This window comes from Hydra vulgaris, chromosome 15, assembly GCF_038396675.1.
Source record: "Hydra vulgaris chromosome 15, alternate assembly HydraT2T_AEP".
NCBI classification, from domain to species: Eukaryota; Metazoa; Cnidaria; class Hydrozoa; order Anthoathecata; family Hydridae; genus Hydra; species Hydra vulgaris.
In genome coordinates, this window is record NC_088934.1 from 7,390,001 (window position 1) to 7,417,500 (window position 27,500).

Below are 27,500 nucleotides of genomic sequence, written 5' to 3' on the forward strand. Positions count from 1 at the left end.
GTTCGTATTTATTAATTTATATATATATATAAGTTATATATTATATATTTATATATAATTTGTTTATATATTATAATGACCATTTTTTTGTTAATTCTTAAGCCATTTATGTTGAAACTTATTTTTAATTTTTATATATATATAGTTTCTTAATTTTAGTAATTTCATACGCTTTTAATTAAAAGATGTAAAATTACACCGTTTTGGTGTAATTTTAAAAATGGTGTAATACAACGGTGTAAAACCTCAAATGGTGCTTTTTGTAAGTAAGTAAAAAAATTAAATTAAAAATGCCTGTTTTTTTATATGCATTATTTATATCTAATATTCCTAAAGGTATAAGTGTTAAAGCTGACACAGCACTATCAGTTTCTTTAAAAAGGAACGCTCTATTATTTTATAAGTAATATAATATATTTTCACCTTAATAATAACTGTATATATATACAATCGTGCAGGACATTTATAAACAGTTATAAACTGATGACGAGTAAAGATCTAAAGACCTTATAATTTATAAATATTTTTTGTTAGCTAATGCTAAGTTGAATGCAAATGTAACTAATGTGTGTACAAAAGAGTGATTGAAAATGGATGAAGATGAAATGCTAGATGAGCTGGATTCTAATTAGTAAGTGGCTGGGGCCCCGGCCCCAGCTAAAAATGAGACTTTTTGCAAACCCGTGCCTGGCAAAATTATTAGATTTAGAGGGGTTGAGAGCCAGGGCTAGAAAAAAATTATAAGACTTTTTGTAATATAATTTAAAATTTACATTTACTATTTATTACATACTGGCATATACTTTTATATTTTTAAACTCTAATTTACTTTCAACAAGATTGCAAGCAACCACTATCAAGTTATGAGTTACTTTAAAATAGAGGACAGGTTAAAATACTAGAAAATGGTTAACTGAAGACTTTAAAAGTTGCAGGATGTATTAAATATGAAAACACAAATATGGGGAAGAGTTAAATGGCTTTTTTGATTTGCAAAAAACTGAATTAATAAAAGTTTTTATAGCATGAAGGGACAGATACAGTAAGCGGAATTGAATAATTTGAATAAGTTGAATAAAAAGCCAAGTAAGAATGAGTGTTGGTTTATCATAATAGTGATGAAAGCTTGTTTGAACATTGACCATGATAGTATTAGTAGAAAAAAGAAAGAAATGCATCTTTACAACAATGGGAGAGTGGTTCAAGCTTGGCAGATAAAGCAAGTCTAACTACATTTATAAAGTGATTTTAGACTTTGTCTTAGAGTAAAAAGGTTGTTATTCATCAATATAGGAATGCCAACAGTATTGCAATATTTTTTTGCAGTAAATAAATGAGTTTTATTGCCTTAAAAAACTTGAATCCACAAGCCACTGCAAGCCTTAGGCTACTACAGAAGAGAGATAAGATTAAAAACTAGCACTTGTTCTTAGCAATCAAAAAGGGAAGATTTTTTGTCAAGACAAGAGTATAGTAAGTTGAGTCCTTAGCTAATAGAGGTACTTTAGGTGCAAAATTTTCGTGAAGATTGTTATTGTAGATAAGAAACAATACAGGAGCAAAGAACTTTGGGTACTCTTAAAATTACTTGAAATAGAGTGTAGACCTTCAAGAAATAGAGTGTAGGCCTTCAATAGTATGCTGTCATTAATACGATACTATGTTCCCCAACATATTTTAATATCAATTTACTATTCCTTGTTCTTCTCACATCTAAGTTATTGTTGCACTGTTTGGGGTCAAAAAGGTAGTTTTCTATTACATCGTATAAACAGTTTACAATGCACTTCCTTAAGAATTATGACATTTTCTCCCTTACGATCTAATATCGAAAATAGGTTTTCTGAATTAAAAATTTTAAAATTTCAAGATCTTGTAAAGCTTTATAATTGTCTCTTTGTGATTGATTTTCTTCAAAATAAGCTACCAAATTCATTCAATCATTTTTTTATTAAAACAAGTGACACACACAAATATTACACTCGAAATACTGAAAATTTTAACTTGCACACTTCCTTTTTCAGCACTATCAAATATGGCAAGCTCTCTATTAAAAATCAATGTATTTCTCACTGGAACCAAATAATACCATTTATAAAAAAAAGATTTTAACTAAATACCCTTTTATTACTAACATTCTTCATCTCAATCGAAACCAAATTAAGAAATTTATATTTGAGTATATATTTAATGAATATTAATTTTATCTTTTATTATTATTGCTTTTTTATATTACTGTATTTATAAAACTATCATTACTTTTATTTTATACTGTCTTTTTTAACTCTACTAATATTACTATTACCATTAATTTTCTTTGTTTTTTAAATCTTATTAATATTATTTATAATGATAGTGATTCAATTGTAGTAATAGTTTTTATGGTTATTGTCCTAATTTTTGCAATTGTTATGTTTATTTTATTAATTTCTGTCGTAGTTATAAACTTTACTATAATTATTTTTACCATTAGTTATAATTTTTAGTAAAGTTATCATGATATAGTTACTATTTGTTTTTTTATTCACATTATTATTAATATTATTATTTTTATTATATTATTATTGCAATTATTAATATCATCTTTATTTATTAGTGCTTTATTTTCCTTTCTTTTTTTTTTTTGTTTTTTTTTCTTTTTAATTTTTTTTTTCTTATTTATAATACTTTCTGTGTTTAATTTGTTTTTTTGTTTTTTTTTTTGTTTTTTTTTTAGGTGTCACCCTATTGACTAGTTTTTAACTATATGAGTGACACCTAACCTTATTTATGTGAGTTTTATAAATATTATTGTAAATTTTCATATTTTATGGTTAAATATGGTTAAATAAATGGATTATTATATGTATCTTTACATTTATATTATTCAAGTTATAAGTTTCCTTTTTCTTTTATAGTTAAATTATTTTTACTATACAAATTTTTAATATTGTAAAGCAAATAGAAGAAAAAAAATTAGTTAAGTATTTTTTACTAACTTATTACTGCTCTGTTCCTTAAGAACATTAAGTACCCTATTTTTAAAATACACTAACATAGTTTGCATATATATATATATATATATATATATATATATATATATATATTAGGGTGGTTCAAAAAACAACTTTTTTTAAAATAATCTACTGCACTTAACTAAATGTGTTCTATATAATACAAAAACACTAGGTTTAAAATTTTTTTGAACAAAAAATATTTTTAGAGATGCCTCACGACCCTTAAAAATATGACAGGTCCCTAATATTTTGAAAAACAAAGTTTTTCTAAAGTATGTCAACCTGGTACTCAAAATAAGCGAAATTATATAAAAACTTTAAAAATAATAATCAATTTACATAAAAATATTTTTTTTAGATATAATCGCCTGAAAACTATTGTTTTTAAGATAAAAAATAAAAAAAAGTCAATATTTAAAAGTTTTTGTAAAATAATTTTTTTAAACATGTTTTTTATGTAAATTGATTATTATTTTGGAAGTTTTTATATAATTTCGCTTCTTTTGAGTACCAGGTGGACATACTTTAGAAAAACTTTTTTTTCAAAATAATAGGGACCTGTCAAATTTTTAAGGGTCTTGAGGCACTCTTAAAAAAATTTTTTATTCAAAAAAACTTTAAACCTTGTGGGTTTGTATATATATATATATATATATATATATATATATATATATATATATATATATATATATATATATATATATATATATATATATATATATATATATATATATATATATCCAGTGTGCACCACTGTATGTATGTATGTATGTATGTATGTATGTATATATATATATATATATATATATATATATATATATATATATATATATATATATATATATATATATATATATATACATACATACATACAGTGGTGTACACTGGATTTTTAGATGTTTGAGTTTTGACACTTACAGGCATTGTGCAAACTTCAAACTTTTATATGTTTATGCTTATATCAAAAAAAAAAGTTTTGCAAAGAATTGGGGTGATTGGAGCTTGGGAACAAAAAAACCCTAATTTTTGGGCCCAACCAGCCCTTAACGTAGGAGCAACAAGTTTATAAAATATTTTCTTTACTATTTTTATCTAAATTTATATTCATCAACAAATTTCAAATTTCATGCAATAATCTCTTATTTTTCAAAAACTATGACCATATAAATTTTTAATCCCCCTCAATTTGAGGGGGTTGTAAATATTGCTGGGTCATAAAAACACTAATGTTAGACACTGAACACTAATGTTAGACACATGTTTAACTTCCACTTTTTTTATACTTTAGCTATTTCATACAGTTAAAAAAAATTTTTCTCCACCAGAATAATTTTAATTATTCAAAAATTTTTCCTGCTCAGTTAAGAGTTGAATTTGTTTTGTTGGACTTTCCTACATCAATAATAAGGATTAAAAAAATAATATTTATTAGTTTTGTTTATTTATTTTAGGAATACAATAATGACAACTTCTTAATGGCTATAGTGCATTATTTAAATCCTTGCTAAAAATAAAAAAAAGTCAATATTTAAAAGTTATTGTAAAATAATTTTTTTAAACATGTTTTTTATGAATAATTTTATTTATGTAAATTGATTATTATTTTGGAAGTTTTTATAAAATTTCGCTTCTTTTGACTACCAGGTGGACATACTTTAGAAAAACTTTTTTTTCAAAATATTAGGGACCTGTCAAATTTTTAAGGGTCTTGAGGCACTCTTAAAAAAATTTTTTATTCAAAAAAACTTTAAACCTTGTGGGTTTGTATATATATATATATATATCTATATATATATATATATATATATATATATATATATATATATATATATATATATATATATATATATCCAGTGTGCACCACTGTATGTATGTATGTATGTATGTATGTATGTATGTATGTATGTATGTATGTATGTATGTATGTATGTATGTATGTATGTATGTATGTATGTATTTATATATATATATATATATATATATATACATACATACATACACTTTTTTTATACTTTAGCTATTTCATACAGTTAAAAAAATTTTTTCTCCACCAGAATAATTTTAATTATTCAAAAATTTTGAATTTGTTTTGTTGGACTTTCCTACATCAATAATAAGGATTAAAAAAATAATATTTATTAGTTTTGTTTATTTATTTTAGGAATACAATAATGACAACTTCTTAATGGCTATAGTGCATTATTTAAATCCTTGCTAAATTGATGAATATCTTCTATTCATTGAAGTATTGTAGTTGCCCCCCAAAAAAGCTTGTTGATATTATGCAGGCCAAACCATGTTTTTTAATGCATTTAATCTACGGTATTCTTTGAGTTTAAAATCATTTTGGGAAATGTTCGCAGTTTTAAAAAAAAGTATTTAAAAAAAAATATTAAAAAAAGGCTCCCTTTATCAATGACAAATCAAAGGCAAGTCAACTATTAAAATCATTAACTGTAAATGAACGATGAAGACATTTTTTAAAAGAGAAAGATACTTTTTTAATGAGAAGAACATAAGCAGGAACATTTTTATGTACTTTATAATTAAATATATGTATGTAGGTTAATTTTTAAAAGTTTTTTTGTTTAGTTGAAACTAGCCTGAAATAATCAAAACAGTCTAAATAAACACTAAAACAAATTTAAATAACACTAAATAAATTTACACTAAAAAGGTGAGGAGCACATTATACATCAAAATGTTGTAATTTAACACAATAACAAGGTAAATTAAAACTAAATTGACAATTTTATATCTTTTATGTTATTTTAAGAATAATATTTCTTGTATGAAAAGTTATAAAATCTTGTCAAACATCTTTTTAAACTATTGTGTATCAATACACAATGCTTATTGTGTAACATTCTCTTCAGGAAATTATAAATACTTTTAAACTAACTTTTTTTTTGTAGTTTTAGTATTTAGAAGTATTTTTCTTTTTTATTGAATTAGTTATTTAATGAAACAAATACAAAACAAACAAATGTAGAAACCATTTTTGCAAATTGAATGAACAGAATTTACAAACAATAACATTGAACAGATTTAAATTTTAATAAAAAATAAACAGTTAAATTTTATTTTTTTACTGTGTTCACCTCCATTGAAGCGGTAGTGAGCCACAGGCCCAAATGGCCAATACAGTTTTAAAGGTTACTTAATACTATTTTATAACAAAATTGTTGTTACAACCCTCTCTTAATGCTTTACTTCTGAAGCATAAGCCTTGACAAATTTGGAACTTCTTAACATGCAATCCTCACAAAGTGAACGCTCACAAACTATATTTATTGATTATTCTATAACTATGCCACTATATTGCATACATTTGAAAAATTACATTAATTAATTATTAAAACACTTTTATTAATTATGACACCATTATATGCATAAATATTTAACACAGTTATATTCTGTTATACTAAACAATGTTATGCTTCAAAACTCATTGCAAATAAACAATATTAAATAGGAATGGTCAAGACTGTTAAAAATGTGTTATCTTACAAATAACTGGATGAGCCAAAAACAAAACAACAAGAAAATCTTTTATCCTTTTATTGAGCTTATCAAAAAAATTTAGTTAATATTTTTTTTTTTTAAACAACATATCATTTGTTTGGATTTTGGATTAAGTCTCTGTAAACAAAAAAAACTGTTAACAGTTATAAATCTAGGTAAACATGTAAAAGATAGAAAAAAAAGTCATAGTATTGCTAATTTAATAATTCAAAGCAATAATTAAAGGAAAAAAAAAAAAAAGGTTTATGTTGATGTTAGGAAATTAAAATATTATTTTTGTTGAACAAACAAGAAGTAGTGTCTGGCAGTGCACTGCTAGATACTACTTCATAACATTTATTGACCAATAAACACTGTACAACAGATAAAAGCCTTTTTACAAGTATGGTCAGCACCAACTTGCAAGGTAAAGATGGCTCTTGAGAACATAATGACAAACACAAATAATGTTTTATTATAATTAGCCAAACAAAAATTGAATACCCATCATAAGTCGAATAGTCTCTGGGTTAAAAGGAGTCCAAGTTCCTAAAAAAGAATGAAGATTATATCTATAGATATAAATATTGTAATTAAAAAAAAACAATATATTCATTTATATACAAACAATATATTCATTTATATATATATATATATATATATATATATATATATATATATATATATATATATATATATATATATATATATATATACACACACATATATATATATAAACACACACACACACACACACATATATATCAAGCCAATCTATACTGAAGGCCTATTCGTCGCACAACCGTAAGCCGTGACTGGGGGCCTATTATTTTTATGGGCCTTATAATTTTATAGCAACTCTGCTATAAAATTATATTTTGGAGTCAAAATTTTTATTTTTTATTCACCTCCTTAAGGCCGAGAAGGCCACTACAGATGAGGAGGCTACTTCATAGTGGTTATAACCTTCTCTCAACTCTATAACTCCGAAACACGAACCTTGATGAACAAGGCCGCTGCGCCAAGAAACAAGTTGAATATGACTCTTAATAAGTTTAATTAGTTTATTTAGAAAAAATGTAATAAAAAGTTAAAATTTATATTAAAAAAAAAAAAAAAAATTTAAACAGAAAATATTTGCATATATTTTAACAAAAACAGATACAAATCATTCTTTTCTAAACAAATTTATAATAACTTTAAAACTTTTAACTCAGGTTCTTTATTAGATCCTGGTGTAATTTGTGCACAAAAATTGTTTAAAAATATATTAGCAATTGTGTTGCAATGTTTTTGATTAATTTCAAAATAGTAAAATTCAGAAACCAGCAAAAAGATGTCACTTAAGGACTTACGACAAACTTTATCTTTTATCGAATGGCAAACATTGTCTGGTGGAATTTTAAGACCACCACGATCTATAGACTTAAGGTGAGTACCTTAAGTCTATAGAGCCAAACTTTTCATAATAAAGTAATGTTTGATTGAACAAAATGTTTTCATTATATTCATTTCTACATACATAACCAGCAATATAAATCAAAGACATTTTGGTAGTATCAGAAATTGATGACTCTAGTTTTTCTAAATTGTCAAATATTTCACTACCTGCTTCACATAAAACATATGCACAAGAAGCACACTCATGACCTAAACTAAAATCAAAAGAACCTATAGCAATATTTAAAGATAACAACAGTGATATGTGATTTACATGCAATTTTTCTATAATTTGTTGAACATTTATAAAGTAGGCAACCACCTGAAACTTGTCTCAATTTCCCAAATTCTTTTTCTAAGTGGTCACTTGTAAACATACCAAGAAGAACATGATCATGACTTGTTGCTAATAAATATTTACAATAGCTCGACAATACCATAGCAAGTATGGTGAATTGATTTTGCAGTATCATTAAATAACTGCTTCACTCTTGCCATTTTTACAACACATTTCAAGAGCCATATCACCAAACTGAAGTAGAGTATTAGGACGGCAATCATCAAGACTACAAATAGGTGCTTCTAGTGGATCATTGTGTCTTACATCAGCTCCACAACCTTTTACATTCAAAATTTTCCACCAGGTTTTTACTTTATTTATAAATATTGCAGTATCCTTAGAATTTGAAATTATTTGAGAATTGGTCAGCAAGGAATAATATGTCTTATCTGAAAAAACTTTAAGGCAAGTAGACATTTTGCCTTTCAATTGGCTCGGGAGCTATTGCAATTTCATTCAAGTCTGACAACTTGCATAACTTTTCTGATTCTAATTGATATAAGCATTTAAGGTGCTCCCATTTAGCTGTTCTTTGAATACCATTATCACTGTACACTAGTTCCCCAGTTTTTCCTGTAAACCATATATTCCTAATGTTTTTCAAAAGATGAACAAAGTCAAACAGTAAATACATTTACTGTTTGACTTTGTAAATTTGAACTTAATTTTGAAATTGGAATCATTTTATACAGAAATTTAGGACCACTTTTGAGACATACTATCATAATTCCCAACACAGTTTTAGGCAATAATAATGGATCATCTAAAGATTTACTAAACAATGTTCCACCATGGTAAAGCATCATATCTTTAACATATACTTCATCATGAATAATCATACAAATTTTTTATTTTTCTTCAATTCTTCAAGTTTTTAAAAACTGTGTCTAAGAAACAAGCATCATCAATTTTGCAAACTTTTGATATTATGAGTGTCAAAGTACCAACAGATGGAAATTGAAAAATGTTTCTTAATTTATTGTATAAAGCACGAGATGTTGAAAAATATTCAAAACTACTTATAATTGTATCTGATTCATATACTTTTTTTCCAATAAGCTTTGCAGACATAACTGATATTTATTGCTGAATAATATTTTTCTTATGATCTATTTCCATGACATTTAAAAAATGTAGTATTTCCTCAAACTTTGACCAAGAACCAACAATATTTATACAACTTTTACACAAACTTTTTATAAAATATTTTATTTCACAATGAAGTGTTTCAAAATGTAAATTCTCAAAAATTTAAACAAGAAATAAAGGAATACCATCATAAAACGTAATAGATTGAAGATTAATTGTTTTTTCAATCATACATGTCATTACTGAAACTGAGAAAACCCTGAGATTATTTAATAAAACATTTTTAAAATCAAAATAAGATGCTGTATCAGCCAATAAAAAAGTGCTAAGTCCATCAGTTTTAACATTTCTAGCAACACTAAAAAATTTCTGTGTTGTGCGATGACATGGTAATGGAGTAGGAATTTGACTTGAAGGTATTCCTTTCCATACAGGTAGTGGCACTTTTAATCTTTGTTTTTCTTGTACAATAACTTTTTTGAAAACTGCTGGCCAATTTAATTGGCAAACAACAATTTCATCTGAAACTAAAAGATTAGAATTTGGAATACTTTTTATCCAAATAATTCTTTGTTCTTTATCTTTAGGGAAGAGATAAACTGGTATTTTTTCAAATTTTTTATTATTTTTGGTACTTTGATAATTAGTTTTGCAGCCATATACACAACACTTTTTTGGCATCTATAAAGTATAATTATTTAAAAGAATATAAAAATATGCAAACCATAACATAAGATTTTCAAACACTTTTATGTCAAATATAATAGATCACTACCAATATCATTCATAATGAATGTATATATATATATATATATATATATATATATATATATATATATATATATATATATATATATATATATATATATATATATATATATATATATATATATATATATATATATATATATATATGTATATATGTATATATATAACTCTTAACATTGCATATTATATACAATGTTAGGAGTTATACATAACAATGTTAGGAATTATATATATATATATATTATATATAACTCCTAACACTCTAAGAAGTTAACAAGTAAGTAAAAATAAAGTGTTTTAAAATTATTTACAAAAACTCATTGTTTAAAAAACATTAATAATACAAAGTTATTGGAAATATAAAAGAATAAACAAGATTAATTTAAAAAAATTAAAAATTCTCTGGCAAGTTTTTTGATGTGAGCTTTTCATCTTCGCAATTTTTAGAATATTAAAAAAGGCCCCCAGTCACGACTTATGGTTGCACAATGAATAGGCCTTCAGCATAGAGCACCATGATATAAACACACACACATATATATATATATATATATATATATATACACACACACATATATATATACACACATATATATACATATATATATAAATATATATATATAATATATACATATATATATATATATACATATATATATATATATATATATATATATATATATATATATATATATATATATATATATATATATATACATATATATATATATATATATATATATATATATATATATATATATATGGGATGCGGAGTCCCAAAAAGGACTCCAGATTTGAAAGTCACAAAAAGATTACTTCATCTTGGTTTTTGGTATCTAGGAGCTCTAAAAATATAAATGAGTTTATGGACTACTTTTAGGAAAAAAAATAAAACTTTTAGGTTAGAGGAACAATCATATTTTGAACACGGAGTCCTTAGGTATAATGGCGGCAAAGACTCCGGGACTCGAGGCTTAAAAACAATAGGTTTAAAGTCATTAAATCTCATGAATTTTTTTGTTATAGCAGGTCATAAGTCAACAAACATGTTTAGAGCTTCTGGACACTACAGACTTGGAAAAAGTAGAGATATAAAGCCGGAGTCCTTTTGGGACTCTGCATCCCTGATATATACACACACATATATATACATATATGTATATATAAACACACACAAAAATACATATATATATATATATATATATATATATGTATTTTTGTGTGTGTATATATATAACGGAGCATATATCACAAACAGCAGCCATTATATTTAATAACATATTTAAAATGCCAAAATCAGATGCTGCAAATCATATAACTGCAAATCATCAATGAGAAAGGCATTAAACAAGTATTTATTATACTAACATATATTTTTAAATATAATTACTTACACATAATTTGGGTTCTTTTATATCAAATTACATTTTTAGGACAAAACAGGCTCTTCCAAAGTCTCCAAATAAAAGACGAACTATTGTAGAGCAGTTGGGTGCTGAATATGGCCTATGCACTGCTAAAGAAACACATCCAGTTCACTTCACATCAGAAGAAATTGAAAAAGTAAAAGTATTTTATGAAAGAGAAGAATATCAGTTGTCTCCTGGAAGAAAAGATTGTATGAAAATCGACAGAGAAAAATTTCAAAAGCGCTACTTAGATATGAATTTAAAGGAGCTGCATCAACTGTATTGTGAGGAGAGTGCTGTCAAAAAAATTAAATTGAGTAAGTTTTGTGAATTAAAGCTTACATACATTCTTAGGTGCAAAGATACACCACTTGAAACATGTGGTTGTATTTATCACAGTAACTTTACTTAGTTGTGTGCTGCTTTGGCAATTAAAATACCTTTTCCATTGTATTGCAATAAATGGTTAGAAAATTATGTATTGTGCAAGCCCCCAACATACCAATGTTGGATAATGAAATGTTCATTGTACTGTGATGGTAAACTATCGAAAGTTTCTTTGCCCAAAAACAGAGACATGGATACCTTAATCACCTATAGTTGGTGGAATAAAGAAGATCATCGCTGTGTACTCAGTCAAAATAAAAAAAACATAAAAGGTATTTTTAAGCATTACATTAAACTTCCGCAACAATTTACCAGAATTTACTGAGCATCATCTCACTAAAAAGCACCAGTCTGAGCAATACCGCAGTCAAAAAGAAAATCTTGAACCAGACCAAACTTTGATACACTTTGATTATTCACAAAACTATACATGTGGTTATCAGGATGCTGTTCAAGCTGCTTATTGGTCGTAGTAAACTATTACCTTGTATCATTAATCTATCATTACCAATTAGAGCCAAAATCAGTTGTAATAATATCTGACGATAATGATAAAACAAAATGCGCCACTACTACATGCTTAAGTGAAATATTTGACCTCTATTGCATTGATTATATAAAAAAAGTTATATTATGGAGTGATGGTCCATGCACTCAATTCAAAAATATATACATGGCCAAATTCATACAACATTGCTCTGTAAAATATCATTTTATAGAGCAATGTATAGAATGTATCATAATATATCAAAGTATAGAATGGAACTTTTTTGCTACCTCTCATGGTAAAGGAACAGTTGATGGAGTAGGAGGGTCGTTAAAGCGATGTTTGGAACAGCATAAAATCTCGTGAAGTGGTCGTCTTAAACGCTAAAGACTTTCTCTTAGCATCAAATAGGTGCCAAACTAATGTTAGACTTATCAACACAGTTGATATTAATCTAAGGTGGGCCTTAATAGCTGATAAAATAGAAGAAACGAAAGCCGTAACAAATATTACGAAAATGCATTTCTGGTAAGTAAAAAATGGAAAGTTTTTGGTTTCAAAATTCTCTAATATTTTGTAATGGGGTTGCGGAACAATTTTAAAATTTAATTATTAGTAAAAAAAATTTACTTGTCTAAGATATTTTTTTCCGATATTAAATTCCTGGCTCTGCATTTGTGAGGCATATGAAAGTACATACTGCTAGATATTGAGTTGTACTAAATAGAGTTAATAAAACAAAAAAAAAAACAGGGACATAAATAGCATTAAGCATTTGTTGCCTACTCCAAATAATAAAAGGTTCCAGTATTGAAGAACCATTATGGATAACCTTGATAATGTTATAAAATTCATATTTATTAACATAATTTAATTAGTTTTTATAATCAATCACCTTTTTTTATGTCATTCATTGCATTATTTGTTGTTTTTCATTTTTGGCTTTTTTGTTACGACCGTCACAGTTATGACTGTCACAACATAAAACTTAATAAAACTCTTGAAAAACTTCAAGCAAAAACTCACCATAAAGTAAGTTCAATGTGTAGTTAAAGAACACAGCAAAGGATTTTTTTTTCACTGTGTAGATGACTGCATAAAGATTGACAAAGTTTATTACTTTTAGATTTGTCAAAAAGTAAGTGTTACGACCATCAAGCTACATTGAGTTGATTTTTCAAATAAGTTGAACACTTGAATATTTAACTTTTGCATACTAAATTATATAATAGTATTTAACATTTCTGGAAATTTTCATGTAAATACCATTCTTGGTTAATTTTTAATGGCTAAAAAAGCATCAAATGTTATGACCGCCACTTGCGTGGAATTGCCCATATATATATATATATATATATATATATATATATATATATATATATATATATATATATATATATATATATATATATATATATATATATATAATTAAAGAATGCACGGACTCATAAAGGTCTCGCTGTTGAGAACTGCTAAAAAATTTACGTTTTAAATTTACAAGATATTTACAAGATAAATAATAAGTTAACAAATTAAGAAACTTTTTTTAAGAGTATACATATGTAACTAATTTATATGTACTTAATGTATATATACTTGAAAAAAAAAAAAAAAATTAATAATAAAATAAAATGAGATTGTTTTATAAATAAAAAATGCGCTATATTTATATATAAAATACCATTGTTAATGATAAATATATAAACTTTATAAATTCTTGTATAAATAAAGGGTAAAAAGGAGGACCACTAAAAATTATGAGAAGTACACTATTGATTCATCAACTGTAGAAATCATTTATCTTAGCTTTCGTTTAAAAGAAGAGTATATAGTTAGAAAGAGTAAGTAGTAAGCATGCTTATATATATATATGTATGTATATATATATATATATATATATATATATATATATATATATATATATATATATATATATATATATATATATATATATTTATATATATATATATATATATATATATATATATATATATATATATATATATATATATATATATATATATATATACATATATATAAATATATATATATATAAATTATATAATGAAGAAATTTTTTGAGATCATGTCTGAAAATATCTGAAGAAAATTAAATCAACTAAAAAATTAAAATAAAAATTGGTTTTACTTTTTGCTAATGTATTTTTATTTATAACTATTTCCAAATATGCATTTTAATTGATTCTTTATTTCTAATTTAAATAAAAGAAAAAATATTCTGAACTCTGTCAGTGGAGTCAGTTTTACACTATATAAAAATTAAAACAATATTATAATGGATGGCTATTATCCTTTTATTCACAAAAACTCCTACAAGTATTCAAGACAACAGAAATCACTTAACTTTCCTCTTTGATTTGTCTTATTTCTGAAATTAGCTAGTGCCCAGTTTCTCCTTGTTTTTCTTTAGGTAGATTTCATCTCTGTAAAACTATTATCACATATCTACTATTATATACCCTTTCATCACACTTATTAAAACTAACAATTCCATTTATGATTTTCTTTTTGAAGGTCCTTGGGCTGATGTCTTTCATCTCTCTACTGATAACTGTGCCTCCTACATAATATCCTGGATTCTAAAAGGCATGGAAGCTTTAATTCCTTCTAATTGGTTTTAAGTCAAGCCTCATTACATACAAAATCAAGCCTCATTACATACAAATAATGTGCATATAATATAAACATCATTAGCACGCTAAAAAGTGTTTCAGTACTTTAATTATCAAACAAGATAGTGCCGTAGTGGTCTGGATGTTACATTCAAACAAGGTAGTGCCATAATGGTCTGGATGTTACATTTAAACTTTTTTAAAAAGTTCAATTTTAAGTAGTTTTATGTTCTTTAATTATTATTGTTGTTTATCTTTTCTTTCAAAGTTTTATAAAATAAGTTCACCAATGCATACATAAATTGACTGTTGTAGCTATAGTCACAGTGGAGTGTACGTACTCCACTTAATAGAGATTTATTTTCTATTCATTTAAATAGAGATAAGTGCAGTGGAGTGTACATACTTGGACTGAAAGCTTAGGATTTGGCTTTTTTTTTCATATGAAAGTAAAGTACTTCAATATTTATTGAAATATAATTAATTTATTATATATAAACAAACAAAAAAAATTAAATAACACTAAATTTTAGCTGAAATTATCAAAATAATTAACAATAAAATATACGCGTACAAATAAAAAAAATTTTTTCTACAAATATGTCTAAACTAACTAAATATAGTAATTACTGTTTTAATTATTTGATGACAAACTTAAAAAAAAAAATTTTCAACTTATATTTCCAGAAAAATATTTGGATATCTGAAAAAAATGAAATTTTATTGATAAATAAATATCATTTTTTCAGAATATTTGATATTTCTTTAAAACATAAATGATAATTTATGTTTTAAATAAATATCAAATATTCCGAAAATATCCAGAAAAGATAATCTCTGAATAAGTGCTTAACTGAATCTTATTTTCCAGCCTGCTGGAAAATGCATCAGTTCCAATTTTTAAAAACTCTGGAGAACTATCTAACCCCTCAAACTATCATCCAATCAGTCTTTACTCTAATATTAGCAAGTTTTTGAGTCTTTAATGAAAAACTTCTAATATCTCACCTTAAGTCTAACAACTGACTTGATATAACAGAACGGTTCTATTTTGCATTAGACTGAGCAGCAAGGCAATGGCTATTGCTCTTAACATATCAAAAGCTTTTAATAAAATCTGGCATGCTAGTCTTCTCCATAAACTCTGGCAAAGTTTTTGAGATTATTAAACCCTTCTTTCAAACTTCAGTATCAAACTTCAGCCTCAAAACGCTCTTTTTATTTCTATTCCTTTGTGGAGCACAAGGTTCCTTCCTTGGTGCTTTATTGTCTTACATCTATATTAATCATCTTCCTGAAAATCAAGCATCTAAAATGGTTCTATTTGCTAACAATACAACTTCATAATCTTATCATTAATTTCATTAAAACTTATCATTAATTTTGGGTTGCTATGGATACCTAAATTGCTTAGAACAATTTTACCAAAATCACAACCTTAAAACAATTATACATACAACTTTAAGACAGTAATAAATCTAAGGCTATTTTAATATTAGTAATAATACTAAGGCTATTTTAATATTAGTAATACTACTAAGGCTATTATACTTTAAAGGCTATTATACATAAGAGTTATAGTTCTTAAGTTCAACTTGAACAAATCTAATAGCAATAAACAAAATACAATTTCTCTACTTTTAAATCTAAGTGTGAAGATGACAACTTTTTTTGATGAAAAGAAATATTCCTTTATTTTGAGTGTCCACATTTTTTTTTACAGATAAAACTTAAAAAAAAAGAAAGGGTTTATACAGTTGGTTAGATAATTGTTATTCGCATTTTAATTCGAATCAATAGTTTAATTCAATTCGATAGTTTTGGAATGAGAATGTTATTTTATCAAACAATATCAAAAAATACAAATATTCAACAAGACTGCTGACATCAGCTCTCTATCTCTCTATGAGTATTGACAAAATACAGCTACAAAATTTAATATTAGTGATTGCCTGCATTTGTTATCCGATTTTTTATTTAAAACTGGAGGTTTGGGTCTTAACAGTATTGCAGTATTATATATATATATTGTCAATATCCACTTCATAAAAAACCTTGAAGCATACTCAAGAGGTTCTAAAAAAAAAAATGAATGTCGCATAATTATAATCAATCAAAATCACACTGATCAATTGTCCGATCAATGCCAAACGCACTAGTTCATTTTTGGTTCCTCCAATAAGTATGGCAGGATCAAACAAAACCTTAAACACACAGCACATAGTGTAAAACACTGGTTCAACACACAAAAATAAATAAATTTGATGATTTGGTGCCCTAGATCACCAGATCTTAACCCTATAGAAAATATTTGGTCATTGATCAAAGTATTAGTTATAGGTTTTATTCAAAATCTGTTTTTTTGATTGGTAAGCAACATTCAATCTCGATATCTATGATGGCGTTAAACTTTGTATGATTTTGTTGTTTTTATAATTTTATATATGTTTCTATATCTTATTGGCTTGGGTTTATTTATCCAATAAGTACCAATTTTAATTGAAACTATTTACGTATAAGGGTGTTTTGATGTTGTATATATGTATGTATTGCAAAAGAATGTCTATGTTGGCGTATAATAAAATAGTCATTGCTCACTAGCCAAAAATTCTATCCAACAGAGATATATATTAAAAAAAAGATATTAAATGTGTACAAAAATGGTCAAAGCAATGCAGAAACTCATTTTTAAAATTTTTTGTAATTACAGTTGACTCTTGATATCTCAAACTCTCAGGGGACCGGGAAAAAAAATTCGAGATATCAAGAGGATTTTGGCTCAAACAAGTACTGGAAATAAAGTTTAAGACACAAAATTTTGAGATATCAAGCAGTCAAGATATGAATTGTACTTTTCAAATTAACTTATCTTATTATTATTAATTGTATAGCTACGGTTGCTGATTATTATTAATGTTATTATATAATAACTATGGTTGCTTATTATTATATTACATTATAGCTATATTATATTATAGTTATTATTATTTTTAATTATCATCTTATTATTTTATTTTTTATTATTTTTATTATTACCTTATTATTTTTTTAATTTTTATTATTTTTATTATTATCTAATTATTTTTAATTATTATCTTATTATTATTAATTGTATAGCTAATGGTTTTTTCTTAAAAAAATAAGCTCAAAGAAAGAGTTTATTTCCCTGCTTTTCTTTTAATTGAACAAAAAAGATTGGTTGGAATTAATAAACTGATTAAACCTTTGTGCATAGGTGCATTAAAGTTTTAAAAAGAGCTTTGCATAAAAAGTTTAATGTTTTTAAAAAGTTTGACCAGACAAAACTCAATATTCATGAAGGCAACTAACAGATTAGTAAATCAGAATAGTTATTTGTTTTTTTCAAAAGTTTATAATTATTAAAATTTTAATATTAAAGTTGGTCAGAGAGTTAAAATAGAGAGTAAAAAGTAGGTTAGAGAAAAAAATTTCACTTATAATGATCAGTTTAAACAATTCACAACCAAGAAATATTTTTTTAGTAAATTAAACTGATCTATTATTTTTTCAACTAAAGATACTTTTGATATCTTTTGATTGAAGTTTTTTATAAAGATATCTTTTGATAGAAGCTTACAAAAGGCATTTTCTCCAAAATATTTTTGTGAGAGAATAACAATTTAGAAGAAAGTCTCATGCAATAATAGCCAACTATCATGGCATGAGACTTTCAACAAGAGTATGTATGTAAATGTATATATATATATAAATATATATATATAAATATATATATATAAATATATATATAAATATATATATATATATATATATATATATATATATATATATATATATATATATATATATATATATATATATATATATATATATATACATCTATTAGGCTGGCGCAGATGTATTTTTAATACATTGTTTCCAGTTTAGGATGTTGAATGCTGGATCTTCTTGACTCAATGCATAGGTTTTGCTTGTGTCTCTGTTTTTATGACTAGGCAACTCATTCTATTATCTCCTAATGAGGGTACAGCTCTAAAACTCAGTTTTATGGTTCTGAGGCCAACTGGTAGTCAGGTTTCCCGAACTCTGTGGTAGCTCTCAGAGAGGCTGATTCTATCAACAGCTGAAAAATATCAAAGTATTAACAGTGCCATGTTGCGCATGGATGGTGTCCCTGTTTGTACTTTTGGTGTGCATTGCGTAGACCACATTTGGAGCCCTTTGTTACGGCTTAGGGTTTATTAGTAGTAATGAGGCAATTGCTTGGGCTATTAAACAGTGTTCTGAATACTATCTATGCATTGAGTCAAATTCTTCAATCTAATTTAAAAATGAATAAAGTACCAAAAACTATAAAACACAAAAAACCATCATCATCACCAAGTTCTCTAATTCTATCATTCATTAATATTCGTGGTCTTCGAAGTAGTCTTATCTCTTGCAAAGTTCACCAGACCTACTTGCTCTTTGTGAGACTAATTTAAGTTCAGCTGTCTCATCTTGTGATCTTAGTGTTAATGGTTATCTTCCTTTAATTCGTAAAGACTCCAATAGTCACATGCTTGGCCTGGGCATTTACATTCATAAGAATTCACCCATTTGTCGTGAGACTAGGTTTGAATCAACAGACTATTCTTTCATGTGCTTTCGTTTAGCACCACTTCACTCTATTGTCTTTCTATTTGTTCTATATCGCTCTCCTTCATCTCAAGACTGCACTCTTTTTGATGTTATTTCTGATCATATTGACCAAGCCCTCTCTCTTTATCCATCAACTAATATAATTGTTGTCGGTGACTTTAATGCTCACCACTCTGAATGGCTTGGCTCTAGTGTCAGTGATTCTGCAGGCATTAAAGCCCACAACTTTTATCTTTCTCAATCTCTAACTCAAATAGTCAACTTTCCAACTCGCTTTCCTGACAACCCGAATTATTTACCTTCTCTACTTGACTTATGTCTTGTTTCTGACCCTAATCAGTGCAAAGTTTCTCCACATTCACCCTTAGGTGCTTCTGATCACAGTTTGATCTATCTAAAACTAATATCTCATTCTTCTTCATCACCTGAATCCCCCTATTATCGAACCTCTTACAACTACAGTAAAGCTGACTGGGATTCTTTGCGTGATTTTCTTCGGGATGGCCCTTGGGTAGAAATCTTTTGTCTTCCTGTCAACAAATGTGCTTCTTACATAACTTTGTGGATTAAGGCTGGCATGGAATCTTTTGTTCCCTCTTGACAATTCCAGGTCAAGCCTCACTCTCCTCCATGGTTTTCCTCACACTGTGCTGCTGCGATTGCCAATCAAAATCTTGTATCTCATCTCAAAAATTAGGCTCTCATGACTTCTGGAGAATCTTTAATAATATCAATAATAAGGGCAAATCTTTAATTTCACCTCTCTTGTATGGTTCAGACTTTGTCACCTTACCTAAAGACAAAGCTGAATTGTTTGCTAAAAACTTATAACTTATAAACTAAAAACTTAAACTGATTGCTTGGAGGGGGCATTTGAGCTTGAAAAGAATCTCACTTCTGCTACAGCATGGGGCTCACAGTGGCTAGTGAACTTTAATTCAGATAAAACTGAATTTTTTTCAGCCAATCATTATTGCAATAATTTAGATCTTCCTATATTTATGAACGGTGATGTACTCGATGAGTCATCTACTCTTCATCTTCTAGGATAAACTCTTACTTTCAATCTTTCTTGGAAACCATATAACATGTGATTCCAAAATATCTGCACAAATTTTCCGCCATTTTTTCTCCGCGTAAATTTATCAATTTTGATTGGCTCGCACGCCATTTTGTAGAGAATTAAATTCTCTACAAAACTCATTAATTTTATACTGAGCAACAAATTTGAAATGATGAAAAAAGTTACTTCGAAACAAGATTACGTAAGAAAGTGAGTGTACGAGTTTATTGAAATTAACCCAGAACTTTCCAAAAACGCAATTGTAAAACATTTTATGATGGAAAGTATTCCAAGATCTACGCTCTACAATATTCTAAAACGAAAAGACAACAACATATTACCCGAACGACAAGTTGGAAGCGGTAGGAAAGCAGTTAAGATGACAAAAAAGAAGATCAAACAATTTAAAAAAAAAATTGACCATCAACATGGAATCAGTCAACATTCTCTTGCTAAAAAATTCAATGCCAATCAATCATACATATGCAAAACGATAAAGCAGAAGACAATCATTCATTATCATAAAAAAATTAAGGCTCCAAAAAGAACTCCTGAACAACAATCTCTTGTTTGTCCAAAGTGCTCTAAATTGGTTGAAATTTTTCGAAAAAAACAGGTGATCATTGACAATGAATCATATTTTGGATTAAGTAATTGTAATATTTCAGGAAACAGTGGATTTTATTCATCAGATGTTACTACGACACCAAATGATGTTAAACTAAAAAGAAAATCAAAATTTGAACAAAAATTATTGGTTTGGGTTGCAATTTCTCCAAAGGGATTGTCAAAGCATTATTTTCATTGACAAGCTGTCAATGAAAATGTGTACATAGACAAGTGTTTGAGATCATGTTTGCTCCCATTTATAGAGACTGTTCATAAAGATGATGAAATAGTTTTTTGGCCTGACCTTGCATCATTTCACTACTCAAAAAAAGTTCAAGAATTTTTGAGGTCCAAAAATGTCGAATATGAGCCCAGAAGTCAAAATATTGCAAACGTACCAGAATTGCGACCTATTAAAGATTTTTGGAATGAAATCAAGAGAGCAGTATATGCTAATTGTTGGGAAGCTAAAAATTTGATCCAACTGAGGAATCGTATCAACTACTGCTTCAAACATGTCGACATTGAGCGCGTACATCGACTTGGTAAGGAGAGTTTTACAAAAGTTGATACAGTTTGCAGACAAGGAATGGAAAATTTGTAATTATTTGTAATATTACTCTATGAACATTGCTCTTTTTGAAACATCGTTCAAAACTTAAAAAAAAAGTCATCTTTCTAAAAATATTTTAGAACTTAATTTGTCCAGATTTTTTGGAATCACATCTTATCAAGTCAGTTGCAAAATTAGCATCTGCTAAGGTTGCATCTCTTTATCAAGCTCGTCACTTTCTTACTTCGGATTCTATTCTCTATCTCAAATCCGGCCTTGTATGGAATACTGTTGCCATATCTGGGGCGGTTCTTCTAATGATGCCCTTTCTCTTTTAGACAAGGTGCAAAAACGCATAGTAAACATAGTTGGACCTGCTCTTGCAGCCAACCTCCAACCATTATCACGCCGTCTTAATGTTGCTTCTCTTTCTCTTTTCTACAAATACTATAATGGGCACTGCTCTAAAGAGCTAGCATCTCTTGTGCCATCTACTAAAATTCATTATCGTGTTACTCATCATTCAATTAAGTCTCATCCTTTTTCTGTGACTGTTCTTAAGTGCTCCAAAAATGCTTATTCGTCTAGTTTTTTCCTTAGAACATCAGCTCTTTGGAATTCGCTTCCTTTATCTCGCTTTCCTGATTCATATAATTTGCAATCCTTTAAGTCGCCCGTCAATCGTTATCTTGCTCTTCAATCTTCATCTTTTCTCTTTCAGTAACTTCCAACTTTACATAGTGACTGCTTGCAGCCTTGTTGGAAGCAAAGATGTTTAAAAAAAAAAAAAATATATATATATATATATATATATATATATATGCATATACACACAGAACATGTGTATATATATATATATTTATATTATAATATATACTTTTACAATTATAATAAAAGTATATATATATATATATATATATATATGCAATGCGGTAGTGGTGTAGTGGTAGTGCGCTCGCTTCATAAGCGAGAGGTTCCGAGTTTGATCCCCACCACGTCCCTGGTAGTACCGCGCTCAACTTGTTTCTCCGCGCAGCGGCCTTGTTCGTCAAGGTTCGTGTTTCGGAGTTATAGAGTTGAGAGAGGGTTATAACCCCAATTAAGTAGCCTCCTCATCTGTAGTGGCCTTTGGGCCTTGGGGAGGTGAAATAACAAAAAAAAAATATCTATATATATATATATTTATTATATAAAAATATATATATATATATAATATAAGTAAATATATATATATATATATATATATATATATATATATATATATATATATATATATATATATATATATATATATATATATATATATATATATATATACTTTTATTATAATTGTAACAACGTAAAAAAAAATCAGTTACACATAAAAAAATTCAATAGCCAATAATGCAAAAAAAGTACCATTTGAAAGTGCTTGCTGAAGTTCTGTAGCACTAATTGAGCCACTCCTGTCACGATCTACCCTAAAAAGCATTAAATTTTACATTATAAACAGTTTTGAACTTTTACTGGATTGATATTTAACTAAAAAATAAATTAAAAGAAAGTTTACTTAGTAAACAAATCCCATAAATAATTTTGATTAGGTGGTGGAGCCTGGTATGGCGCTTGTTGACGCAAATATGCCATTGTCTTTAATATATTATGAAAATATAAAAGTAAACAATATAAGGCAATAAAACTTAAAAATGTGTCTTTGATTATACACAAAACTTATATAATATATATTTTAAAGACTTTTCAAAATTTTTAAAATAAAGTTTCCAAAATTTTTACTTTTGAAATTGAAGTTTGAAATCTTTATTTAACTCAATCAAAAGACTTTTAATTTTCCAAAACTTCAATACTGAAGTATTGGTTACATTTTTTTATTGTTAAGAAAGATTTTATTAAATGTAAACCCTCATTCTTCATGCAAATTAAGACTAAAAAACCTTATTGGGAATATATTTTATTATGCACATTTGAAGTTGAGAAGTTGAGGATAACACAATTGTAACAATGATACTAATATTGTTTTCAATATGTTGTGATTTTTGTTTTTAAAACATCATCTCCTATTGAATAAAAACTTATGGACTTTAAATGTTGCAAACTTCCTTTCAAACCTAGCCTTATTTCCAATCAAAAATTTGATTGGAAATAGAGTTTGTAATATGTGATCTATTATATCACATATTACAAACTCTAATCCTGCCTATAAAAGATGCTATATGAATTCTTATGGTACTAAATATTTTTATTTAGCAATACTTTTAGAAAATACCAAAGAAAAACAAACAAAGTAAGAAATTTACACAATTTATTTTGAGTTAATGGGACCATAGTAGCATCCTTAAAAATAGACACTATAAACTATAAAACAAATAAAAAAGTAAAAACTAATAAAAACATTTATGAGATTTATAATTTTTTTTTTAAAAACAAAATTCTATAATTCATGAGTCTGCTTCCTCAAGAACAGTCTGACTAGCTGCTAAATTCCAAAAGTGCTCAACATTTGATCTCCTTAAAAAGTCATGAGCTTCTGGATCTGTTTTGAACACATGAAACCTCCAATCGGTAAATGTTTTTTTGATATTGGTACCCTATTAATAAAAAGAGTAAAACATCACTATCTGTTGAATTTTTAGCAAAACACACATTTCAGAAAAATAATCATAGAGCAACAGCAGTTATTATTACATTTAATATTAAATTAAATTTTACATTAATATATATATATATATATATATATATATATATATATATATATATATATATATAATATATTTATATATTTTTTAATAAAATAGATAGATGTATGAGTGAGAAGAGTAAACTGGGGTAAAATAAGAAATAAAATAAATCGCTAAGCAATTTTGTTTCTTTATAATTTAATAAAAGTTTATTAAAAAAATCTTTAAAAAAAAGGTAATGTTTTTTAAAGATTTTTTTATTAAACAATTCCTATTTCCACCAAAAATTAAACAATTAATTCTCTGCAATAGGGTGCTGTACCCTATTGCAGAGAATTTATTGTTTAATTTGAAAGTGTAAATATTGCTTTTTTAAATTTAATTTTGCAAAACAATATTAAAAAAAAAAAAAGATTCTTCTATTTTTCTTGATGCAAAATAATTGCATCAAGAAAAATATTAGAAAGTAAATATATGCATATATTTACTTCTATTCTATACATACTACTATATATGCATATATACATACTACTATATATGCATATATACATACTACTATATATGCATATATACATACTACTATATATGCATATATACATACTACTATATATGCATATATACATACTACTATATATGCATATATACATACTACTATATATGCATATATATATACTACTATATATGCATATATACATACTACTATATATGCATATATACATACTACTATATATGCATATATACATACTACTATATATGCATATATACATACTACTATATATGCATATATACATACTACTATATATGCATATATACATACTACTATATATGCATATATACATACTACTATATATGCATATATACATACTACTATATATGCATATATACATACTACTATATATGCATATATATATACTACTATATATGCATATATACATACTACTATATATGCATATATACATACTACTATATATGCATATATACATACTACTATATATGCATATATACATACTACTATATATGCATATATACATACTACTATATATGCATATATACATACTACTATATATGCATATATACATACTACTATATATGCATATATACATACTACTATATATGCATATATACATACTACTATATATGCATATATACATACTACTATATATGCATATATACATACTACTATATATGCATATATATATACTACTATATATGCATATATATATACTACTATATATGCATATATACATACTACTATATATGCATATATATATACTACTATATATGCATATATACATACTACTATATATGCATATATATATACTACTATATATGCATATATATATACTACTATATATGCATATATATATACTACTATATATGCATATATAAACACGTAGAGTAAAAGCGGGTCAAACCGATCATACTATTTTTTCGATCACTGATAGAAAAATTTAAATAAAACCGGAACTGATAGGAATATTTAAAAAATAAAAACACCAGAAGTAAGAGAATCATCTCCTCTATTCAAATGTGTCAAAATAAAATCCAAGTCATTTTTTCAGTCATTTTATTTTTATAAAAGTTTAAAAGAGAGTTGTAAAAATTTGCTTTTTTCTTTTATTTGCTTTCGTAATAATTTGGGAACCATAATTCGTTTAAAAATAATTTTACCTCTATTTTGTAGAAAATTTAATTACAATACCGATTACATAATTTTTTTTTCGTTCGATAGTTAAAAATTTGACAAAAAAGTAAGAAAAATTAATATTAAATTTTTTCTGGTAAAACCATCATTCACATATTTACTTTAAATTCCTTTTTTAAGTAGTATGTGAATTTTTAAATTAGGTACCTAGGTGAATTAAATTATTGGATTTTCTCGTGTCAGCTCCAGGTTCTTCCTATATAAAGTTATTTTACAAAAATGACTCAATGATATTTACTAATTATTCACTTTCAAGATGACAAGTAAAAAGTCATACAATGAAGAAGATATAGAAGTTGCGTTAAATGATATAAAAGAAAAAAATACTTCAATAAGAAAAGCTGCATTCAAATATGGCATTCCATTCTCAACTCTAAAGGTGCAAAGTGTGTTTTGAAACTCACTGGTCGCAAGAACAACAACAATGCTAGCTTCAAGGGATCAGGGATCAACAATCATACTCTCACAGCAAACAGAGTCAATTATGGTGCATGTGTTTAAGTTCCTATGCAATTGGGGTTATGGTTTAACATGAAATGATGTCATGGACTTCGTATGCGGTTACCTTCTTTGTACAAAACAATCCGGCCTATTTATAAACGGTAGGCCTGGCAAAGACTGGTTTTATGCATTTATAAACCGATGGTCTAAAGAAATTCCCACAAGAAAAACTCACACTTTAGCATCTGCTAGAGCCGCTTCTTGTACGCAAGAAATAATTGATAATTATTTTGAAGTTGTCACTAAACAATACCAATTGTCTGGGATAACTTCTGGTTGTCACATTTGAAACTGCGATGAAACAGGTTTCTGTAGTGATCAAGGCAAAGCAACTGTAGTATGTTGAAAAAGGTGCAAAGTGTGTTTTGAAACTCACTGGTAACAATGAAAAAATCCATTATACAGTGAACAATTGCTGTAATGCTGATGGATTCTTTACACCACCATTCGTGGTATACAGAGCAAAACAAAACTTTAGAGCTGAGTGGGCTTTAGGTGGTCCGACTAGCACCAAATATTCAATTTCTAAATCTGGTTGGATGGAGCATGACACATTTACTGAATGGTTGAAGAAAGTGTATATACCAGAATGTCAAGCTATTAGTGGTACTCATATTTTACATCTTGATGGACATACGTCTCACATCAGTTTAGCAGCTGTATTGCTATGTCGGGAAAACAATATAATTTTGATTTGTCTACCAGCCCACTCATCTTACATT

The 27,500-nt window shown here is 26.5% G+C and overlaps 2 protein-coding genes across 3 annotated transcripts in view; both read right to left on the bottom strand.

The window, feature by feature from the left end:
- LOC136072117 (programmed cell death protein 6-like) overlaps positions 1–23,603 on the bottom strand; it is a 50,940-nt gene extending 27,337 nt beyond the window's left edge. For both annotated transcript variants that reach the window (XM_065820509.1, XM_065820510.1), the window contains exons 1-3: positions 23,447–23,603; positions 23,296–23,357; positions 7,005–7,049 (exon numbers count right to left, since the gene is read on the bottom strand). In XM_065820509.1, coding sequence (XP_065676581.1) covers positions 7,005–7,049; positions 23,296–23,357; positions 23,447–23,523 — 184 coding nt within the window. In that variant the 5' untranslated portion in view covers positions 23,524–23,603. The remainder of the gene's footprint in view (positions 1–7,004; positions 7,050–23,295; positions 23,358–23,446) is intronic.
- A 684-nt stretch (positions 23,604–24,287) lies between these two features.
- The window catches only part of LOC136072055 (U4/U6 small nuclear ribonucleoprotein Prp3-like), a 28,960-nt gene continuing 25,747 nt past the window's right edge, over positions 24,288–27,500 (bottom strand). The window contains exon 11 of the mRNA XM_065820127.1: positions 24,288–24,482. Coding sequence (XP_065676199.1) covers positions 24,333–24,482 — 150 coding nt within the window. The 3' untranslated portion in view covers positions 24,288–24,332. The remainder of the gene's footprint in view (positions 24,483–27,500) is intronic.